Here is a 9,645-nt window from a genome sequence, read left to right on the forward strand (position 1 = left end):
TGGTGGTTGTGGTAGGGGTCTCTCGGGGGTCTTGTGACGAAGTCAGGGAGAGTCTTCCTCGTCTGAACTTTTCACCTTTCTCTCCTGCGCATGCTCTTTTATACCTTTGGCCTGGGTTTAAGCTTTGGGACTGGTTTGAGCTAGTTTTGGGATGAAGCAGGATGCCTGTCTGAGACTCCCCCTGGTTTTATCAGCAGTCTCTTATCTTCTTCTTCCTGCTCTGGTATGCTGACCAAGCTAGATGCATTGTTCCTAACAAACGAATTCTTTTGCTCCCCATCCCCCTGATTCAATAATGGCTAGTTTGTGTTTCTCCGTTTTACACAAGTTAATTTGACAGCTAAGCGTCGGAATCGAATCCGGAGACCTCCTCAAGAACAGTGCACACTGCTGAGGTCCTTCTTTTGCACTTGTGCTGTCTATGCCGTTCATTTCCAAGATGTGGTGTGTGGGAGTGTTGCCCCCGGAGCACAGCTGGTGGACCTGGGTAATCAGCGCTCCGCAGCCATTGGCGTCCGTGTCTGCGGCGGGCCGAGCAGGCCTTGCTCCGCAAAATGCGCCGCCGGGGCGGATCGGCGGCGCCGCCGCTGAAGCGCCATTAGCGTCCAGGGGCCCGCTGTCGCGTTGCCCCATTCGCAGTCTTACACCGGGCCTCCCCGACCAATGCCTCGGGGAACCTGGGAAAGTGGCGGGAGAGGCGAGAGGCCCGGTGGGGAAGTCCGCAGCCCGCCCCAGGGCTTCCTCCGTCCGCGGCCGACTCGCCGTTGCTCGCCGAACGAAACCCTTGGCGCCGCGCTCTGGCGGGGCCGCTCGGCGACCGTCGGTGTCGATGCCGTGGACAGCAAGGCGCGCGGAGGCACCATCACGGCGCGAAGCGACGAGCAGCTGCCTCAAGCGCGACCACGCCGGGCGGGGGCTCTGCCTGAGGTACGGCCGGGGCGGGGGGCCGCGGGATCTCCGCAGCCATAGCCGCGTCCGCCTTCCCGGGCTGGAGGAGAGGGGACCGAGCGGTTCCGCCGGCTCCGGGCCGTAAGGGCATGTTGCGGTTGCTGCTGTCGGTGCCGCAGAGGGAGCCAGGGACCGGGCACGAGGGCTCCGGTAGCGCCGGCCCACCTTCGCACAGTTTTCGTGGCGGTGCCCGCACAGGCCTCCGGTGGCGGCGGTGGCCCCACCCCTCCTTCCCGCCCGGGGAAGGGCGGGTCGCGCGGGACAGGAAGCCGGGCGCGCTGCTGTCTGTGTGCAAGCGTGGTAAACCTGCCGGCACCATAGTGAGGGGTAGGCAGCGGCACCTGCTCGGGGTACTGTAAACGGCAGCGCTCGCAGGAGAGGCGCGACAGATTCGGGATTTTATTTCCACTCAAGAAAGAGGAGGATGGTGATCAGCTGTAGCATTATTTTTCGGTACTGGAGTTAACCGCTTAACGGTAAGTTAAAGGTACATATTAATTGTCCAGATCGGTTTTTCTGAGTCTCTGCCTGAATACGTACTGAGGGTGGCCTTTAACTTTAGATTTGAAGAATGCAAAACTCCTCCAAAGCATAGTTCCAGTGTATGTTGTGGGTTAATCCTGGCAGGCAGCTCAGCCCTCACCCTTCCTCTTGCAGTGGGATGGGGATAGAATCAGAAGAGCAAACGTGGGAAATCCCATGGGTTTTCCGTGAGATAAAGACAATTTAAAAGGTAAAGCAAAGCTGTGTGCAAAACAAAATGTGGAATCTATTCATTATGTACCCTTAGAGGCACGTTTCTAGCCATTTCCAGGAAAGCAGGACTTTATCAGGTTTAGTAGTGACTTGGGAAGCCATATGCTGTTGTGTTGCATGTTTCCCCCTTTCTCCTTCTTCCCCCAATTTTGATGGCTGAGCATGGCATCATATGATTTGGAATAGGCCTTTGGTTGGTTTGGTTCAGCAGTCCCAGCTGCGTTCCATGCAAACTTCTTGTGCCACCCAACACCTGGGACGGGAGCCACAGGAGAAACAGAGACAGCCTTGACTCTGCGTAAGTACTGTTCAGGGATAGCTAAACATCAGTGTATTTGAAGCACTTGCTTTGGTCACAAAACACAACACCCTGCTAGCTATTAGGAAGAAAATTAACTCGGTCCCAGCTAAAAGAGTACAGTGGAAAAGACAAAAAATTGAAATAACAGTCTTTTAAATGCCATGCAGGTTTTATTTGCCCGAACTGTTTGATTTTTCAAAGGACACAAAGGTTAATTGTTTACAATAGGAGGAGTTTGGCTTAGGGATGTAGAGGAGATTATAATGGAGAAGTTTCTGCCTGTATACAGGAAAGTGTAGGTTTGTCAGTTCTAATGGCACAAAAAAAGTATATGGCAACACTGGATATTGGTCTGGCTTACTGTCTTTGTATTTAGATAGAAATAGCCAGTTTTAATTTTTTTAGAGTAGTATTTTATTAGTGGAAAAATACTGCTTTCAATTTAATCCTTCAAACAATATGCTTCTGACTTTGGATCTTATAAGAGAGGAAGGACACTGGTGTGTCAAAGAACTTTTCTGAAAAAAGCTATCAAAAGATTAGCAACAGGCAATCAAGATAAAGATGGTAAATTATTGTTAATATTTGGAATTCTTATTTAAGCACCAGTGATCTGTGTTTTTGCTTTTGACAAAAATCATAAACTAAAGGATAGAGAATAACTTTTTTTCAAAAGTACTAAGTTACTAAGGCTGTTTGTTAGTGAGGGGTTTTTAGTTAGACCCTGGATAAACAAGGATTAGGTTGTTTATTGTTCTTATACTGCTGAAGCTAATACTTCATATTACAAATTGAAACTCTGCACTCACCTCTTGTCAGTTGCCCTCTATCCTGAGGAGGTGATATTACTGCAATCTGTCAGGGCAGTGGGGAGGAAGAAAGCCTGTTTACAGTTAAGGGGAGTACTGCAAAGTAGCCATTGATACCATTAGCTAAATTTACTATTAAAGCAAATCTGCAAATTTTGTAGCATGTTTACTTGCATATGAATTGGAATTAAAAAATACAAAATCGAAATGAATTGTTACTATAAAAGAAACTCATTTAAATATACTGAAAGCATACTTTTAAAGTTAAAACTTGCCATTTTACCCTCTATATAACTTGCCATTTTATCCTCTCTGTAGTGAGGAAATATAAATGTAGTGTTCTTAATTACACCAACTTTATGTATTCTATGACTACATATTTGTGCTGTTAATTTCAGGAGATCAAAATTTATGAGTCGTGTTGGGGAAACCATGAATTTCACTCGTAAAATAATTATGTATTTCTTTTCTTTAAGATTCGGTGTTCTGATGTGTCTTGAGGTCTTCATTTTGCTCTTTTTCTTGGCTTCTAGAACTTGCAGTTGTTTCAGCATTCTCTCACAGTTCCTAATCAGAATCTGTATCTACATGATCTAACTAGGCCTATAGCATGTTATGAAAAAAAATGATTGTCCAAGAAATACAGATATATATTTTTCTAGTTCTTTCTAAGTACATGTGCAAACTGGGTGTATATCAACATGCAAGATTAATTTTCAGAAGAAAACTTAAGTAAACTTAAAAAAATCCATGAAAAACATTTGTTTTGCTTCAATAACTCCATAATCATTTGTAATTTAAATTAAATTCTTGCGACACAACTCTGTGCTTTGCTCAAGAGAAGGAAAACTTGTTTTTCTGGTAGGTGTGGCTGCTGTTACTGACATTAAAAGAGCAATAGCTATGTGAAATAAAATGTGCCAGGAAGGTATTGTACCAGGTTTTTTTCTCTCAGTATTGTTCTGTATTGAACAATTATTGCAATTTACCTTAAAAGTATTTAAGTTTTTATCTGTTTAAAATAAACAAGTAGTAGATTATTTAACAAAATAACTTAGCAAAAAATAAATGGAGGACTGAACAGAACTTCACTCGGCTATCTGCTTTAAAAGGTACTTTTTCCAGCGTTCGCTGTTCAAAACATAGTTGAAATGATACATTTTTTTCTTGTTTGTTATTTATTGCTAGCAAAAGCAGAAGAAAGAACAGGTAATAAATTGATTTTGTTATTTACTGTTGACATGGTTTGATAACTAAAGAAATTTAGTTAAAAAATATTTATTCTGTAAGACTGAACAATATTTTAAGCCATGAATAGATAAAACCAAGGGGAAGAATGTTAAATGTGACCTACTCTGTGTTGCAAGAATGCTAAAGTATATAACATCCTTGGAATAAGAATGCTTGGGGGAAACCTGTACTTTAGCATGTTTCATAAAAAGACTTAGAAAGTTTGAGTTGTTTTCAGTCACAAATCTCCAGCTGGAAGTCGTATGACAGTAGCAGACTCTTACTATGTATTTGCAGTTCTGCTCTTAATTTTAAGGACTTCTGAGGAGGACTCTCCATTTCAGAGATGGAAGAGTCAGTGCTTTCTGCTGCTCCTTTTCTGCTTTGTGCCTAGCGTGATGTAGTGGGATTTTTGGTGCCCTTATGACAGTTCTGGTCTGAAAAGCAGTTTCTTGGTAGCTAGCAAAGGCTGCTGTAAATCACATCAGCCCTGGTATATGGGACATTTTAAGGGGTATGTTGTGACTGTGGTTCTTCCTAGTTCACTTTTTCATGAAAGAGCAATTGTGAAAATATCATACATTATTTTGAAGGCACGGACAATTATTTTTGTCATGCCTGCTGGAAACATTTTTGTCATCTTGTGCAATTGCAGCAGTTCATTCCGTCTCAGCATTTTACCTCACACTGCCTGCTGGCAGTTGGGGGAACTCTCTTCTACCAATCCAGTTTTCCGATCTGACATGAATTTGATTAATCTGGGACACCCTTTTCCCAAGACTCTCTGTGGTACAAGCAGGCCTTTGAAGAGATTTGCTGTCACTTTTCTTTTTATGGATCATACCTGAATGCCTAAAGATGAATTTATAGAGAAAACTTTCATCTAGGCTTCACTTGCAGAAATTAGTGCTTGAGAGTGCCATAAACTCCCACTCAGGCATTAACACTTGCTAGCACAAGTGCTGCTAGACTTCAGTCATCCAGGCACTCAGGACTGCCTACCTGTTCCTGCAGCAGCAAGAGTTTTAAGACCTGACCCTCAAACCGTGCCAGGAGCTGAGCCAGCATTAATGCAGTGTGAGGAGGCCCAGATCTCTAGCACGCATTAATGTGAGATGACCTTTCCTGCACTTCCTGCCTTGTATATGGCTACATAGGGTAGAGTAGCTAACTGAGTTCTGTACCTACATAGATTTCACCTGTCTTCTGCTGGATTGTACGAATTGACCTTCCTCTGTACGTATGGTCTCATTTGTGGTGAACTGCAAGTTAGGGAATTCATAAATTAATGATTATATCTGGACCATTGTGTGTAATCCCCAATTAGCATGTTTATTTTGAACTTGATTAATTTTATATATATTTAATTTATCTGCCTCTAGCTTGTCTGTGAGAAGTCTGGTTGAGGGGATTTTTTTAACGTAATTTACATACACACTGGGTAGGGGGAATAAAATTTTTGCTTTGCTTTAAGAATTACTGCCTAGTTATTAAATTGGATATTTTAAAATTTGGATTATAGAAAAAGAGAAAATTTCTCCTTGTATTGCTGTATATAGACCTCTGTTATATTCTTCTACAGAACCCTCCATGTACAGAAACTGCTCCACACAAATAGAGGCATTCAGAGTGTTGTGCACAGTACCGTACATATCATGAAAGGCATGTTCTGTGACTGGTTTTTCATAAAAGCACAGTAGCTGGGTCTCTGAGTAAGTCAGTGCAAAATGATAGAGACCTATCCCATCTTGTTTGTGAAATTTTTGAGCAATGGTCATGGGTCAGTATTATCTCATACTATGTCTTTTCTTTTCCGCAGATGCGGCAGCATAAAGTACAAGGACAAAGAAATTTGCATCCACATTTAGATACGTACAAAATGTTGTGTGCTGGGAAAAAATCTTACTTTGCTGCTGCTGTGTGCATTATTACTGTAACTTCAATGCTTGCAGTTTCTTATCTGAGGTTACAGAGACTTTCTCATCAGCCAAAAGTAATTCAAGAAGGTAGAAGATGTCGAGGGAAAATTGCCAATAGCACAATAACAGCATTAAAAGGTAACAAAACTTTTATTATATCCCCATACTTTGATGAGAGAGAAAGCAAAGTCACTCGTCTGATTGGGATTGTTCACCATGAAGATGTAAAACAACTGTACTGCTGGTTCTGCTGTCAGCCCAATGGAAAGATATATGTATCAAAAGCAAAAATCGATGTTCACTCAGATAGATTTGGATTCCCTTATGGTGCAGCAGATATAGTTTGTCTGGAACCTGAAAATTGTGATCCAACACATGTATCAATTCATCAGTCTCCACATGGAAATATTGACCAGCTGCCAAGGTTTGAAATTAAAAACCGCAAGGCTGAGACCTTTTCTGTTGACTTCACTGTGTGCATTTCTGCCATGTTTGGAAACTACAACAATGTCTTGCAGTTTATACAGAGTATGGAAATGTACAAGATTCTTGGAGCACAGAAAGTGGTGATCTATAAGAACAACTGCAGCCATCTGATGGAGAAAGTCTTGAAGTTTTATGTAGAGGAAGGAACTGTTGAAATAATTCCCTGGCCAATAAACTCACACCTCAGGGTTTCTTCTAAATGGCACTTCATGCAAGATGGAACACACATTGGCTACTATGGACAAATCACAGCTCTAAATGACTGTATATACCGTAACATGGAAAGGAGCAAGTTTGTGGTCCTTAATGATGCTGATGAAATAATTCTTCCCCTTAAGCACCCAAACTGGAAAACAATGATGAACAGTCTTCAGGAACAAAACCCAGGGACTAGCGTTTTCCTCTTTGAGAACCATATCTTCCCAGAAACTGTACCTTCTCGCATGTTCAACATTTCATCTTGGAATACTGTGCCAGGTGTTAACATATTACAGCATGTACACAGAGAGCCTGACAGGAAAGATGTGATCAATCCCCGGAAAATGATAGTTGATCCACGAAAGGTGATTCAGACTTCAGTCCATTCTGTCCTACGTGCTTATGGGAACAGTGCAAATGTTCCCATGGATATTGCTCTCATTTATCACTGTCGGAAGGCCCTTCAAAGAGACCTTCCCAGAGAATCCCTCATCAGGGATACAACACTGTGGAGATATAACTCATCATTAATCATGAATGTTAACAAGGTGCTATCTCAAACCATGCTGCAAGCTCAAGAGTGAAACCTTGGTTATATATAAGGAGGGAAAGTGGAGCACTACCTGTATTGTGGGAAGACAGAGGATATCAATAAAGATCACATTAAATTGATTTCCACATGGAGTTTACATTTTGCTGCAATTATTTGGGGAATCTATAGCAAAGCCATGGATCATTTAATGGTATCAAGGGTCATTGCAGATTGCAGTATTTCTTCTGGGAAATGTTCAATTTGTTCTCAGTTAAAACAATAATAAAAATCAGTATTTGTCAACTGATTCAAATAATGCAAAACAGTTTTCAGCCTATGTACAAAAAGTACTACGGTCATTAGTATTAAAGGTAGCATTGCTTAATTCTTGCAATTTGTATCTCATGGGGTACCAAATTTGTATGTATCAATTTGAGTAAAGGTAAAGAAGTAACTGAGCACAATCTTCCTTTCACTTGTAAAAAAAATTAATCCCTTATGTTCTTGGAAATAGTGTATGTTAAAGATGTGAGGGATTGTAACACTGAACACAGCTATTGGAGTTTTGCTGATAGAAATGTCGTGTTCAGCTGGGCTTTGGAGATATGTAAGTTTGAGAAGAGTGATCCCACCGCTTCTGAATTACTTAAGTGGTAAGTGCCGAGTTGTGTTGGAAAGTTTTAATAGAGGCAAGGGATACACATTTATCTTAAAGAAAAAGATACTTTTGTGAACTGAAAAGAACCTATTTCAGGGAAGAAAAATAGATGGCCAAAGAACTTTTATGAAATGGTTTTTTTCTTCTGGCAACTTGAAGCCTTGTAGGAAAATGTTTCATGAAATTTAGACACAAGTTGGATTTTAGTCCTTTATGTGATGGGTAAGTTGAATTATGTTGCTTCCTTGGGTAGGTGTAAGGGTACAGAAGCTACGTTTTTTCCAACCTGTGTCTGGCAATAGTGCTAAGTAGTGACTTTTGCTGAAGGGTCAGATGGAAACAAAAGCAAAAAAAAACCCATTTGCTCACTTCAGTTTCAGAGTTTCAGTTTCACAATTTCAGTTTCTGTTTGATAAGCCCCCAGAACTATACGCATTGCATATGTTGTGGCAATATACTAGAACCTTCCTACCGAAGGCAGCGATAGCCTGACACTTTGGTGTCTGACAGAGAAGTGTGTGTGAGAGCAAGTATGCTTTTTAAAATTTCTACACTAGTGTCATGCTTTCATTACCTGGTAGTGGCACATACCTGTGCCCTTAAAGAGCTCTGTCGTTAGTGGATTGGTACCATTAGCAGATGTCCAGAGGGAACTTTTACTTTGCTTCACAGTGACTGTAGCATCTCCCAGTCTGTATCAACAAAGTGATAGCTATATTAGTATCTGAGATGCCTGCTGCTGTCAGTCACACAATCTCATGTGGCAACAAGTCTGTTCAGAATTTCAGACTCGTTTTGAAGGGGAATCTGGAGGTCTCTCCCTGCTTAATAGCATGGTGTGCTCAGGACTTTGTGTAGGAAGGCTGGGCAACCTGTTTCAGTCTTAAACTAACCTCACTGTGGAAAATTTCTCTTGTTGCAAGAACCATTTACCATTGTCTTGCTGCATGATGCTGAAATGAGTCTTTGTTTCCTGTACAGCTTACTAGTTAGCTGGAGACAGCAGCAGTGCCTCCTCATGCCCTGCCCACCACCTTCTCTTTCCCCACCATTCTTTCTTGGAAGGCTGAGTCTGGGTCTCAGTTTCTCAGCCATCTTGTGCTCCACTTCCTCTCTGTGAACTCTGCATCATCAAGGTCACTAATAAAGTAGTTACCAAGTTTTCCTGTTTTGCTGACTTGGAAAGAAGGACATTTCTGGCATGCCTCTATTTAGCCTTTCAAAGTTAATGCAGTGCTATATAGGTGGCTCCTTCAGAAGCAGCTGAGTTACTGCACACATTGTAACTATACTGTTGAGAACTGGGTTTCAAGGCAAGTTATTGAAAACTTTCTATTTCATGGAAGCCTTCTTCACTTTAGAGTCAGATAACAAAAGCTCGAAGAGCTCATAATTTATGCCCCAGACAGTGCAGTTTGAATTGAGAGTTGTGAATTTGGCTTCCTGTTGATAAAATCCTTGACTACAGGCAACATTTTTCAAAGTAAATAGGTGTGAGTAAAGGTGGGAAAACTGAGTGCTTAAGAGTCTGGCCTTGGATGTAAGAGACTGTTCCACTGTGACTGTAGGGAGCTCCAACACCATCACTCAAATACTGATTCTTGCATATGAAAACTCCCCTTCATTGGTGTAATTCATACCACATATATTTGGGAATCTTGGCCTTCATTCAGTATTAAGTATGAAATCAGGTCTCCTTTGATAGTGGGAAGAAAAAAATCACACTAACAAACAGTTAACTTCTGTACCTCAAATCTCCTATGATGAGACCTTTTTCTACTCCTGTGCTTTTCGTCAGACTCTTGATT

At 41.7% G+C, this 9,645-nt stretch overlaps 1 protein-coding gene across 4 annotated transcripts; it reads left to right on the forward strand.

Moving 5' to 3' along the window:
* Window positions 1-298: 298 nt before the first annotated feature.
* LOC138119792 (uncharacterized) lies at window positions 299-7,336 on the forward strand. Of its 4 annotated transcripts, none has more exons than XM_069031960.1 (2): window positions 299-927; window positions 5,864-7,336. In XM_069031960.1, the coding sequence occupies exons 1-2, from the start codon at window positions 664-666 to the stop codon at window positions 7,229-7,231; spliced, it is 1,632 nt and encodes a 543-aa protein (XP_068888061.1). In that variant the 5' UTR covers window positions 299-663; the 3' UTR covers window positions 7,232-7,336. The 4 variants fall into 4 exon arrangements, with proteins under 4 accessions (XP_068888061.1, XP_068888062.1, XP_068888063.1 ...); XM_069031961.1 differs by lacking the exon at window positions 299-927 and adding an exon at window positions 1,193-1,424; XM_069031962.1 differs by lacking the exon at window positions 299-927 and adding an exon at window positions 1,870-2,002.
* The last annotated feature ends 2,309 nt before the right edge of the window (window positions 7,337-9,645 follow it).

This window comes from Aphelocoma coerulescens, chromosome 17, assembly GCF_041296385.1.
Source record: "Aphelocoma coerulescens isolate FSJ_1873_10779 chromosome 17, UR_Acoe_1.0, whole genome shotgun sequence".
Lineage (NCBI taxonomy): Eukaryota > Metazoa > Chordata > Aves > Passeriformes > Corvidae > Aphelocoma > Aphelocoma coerulescens.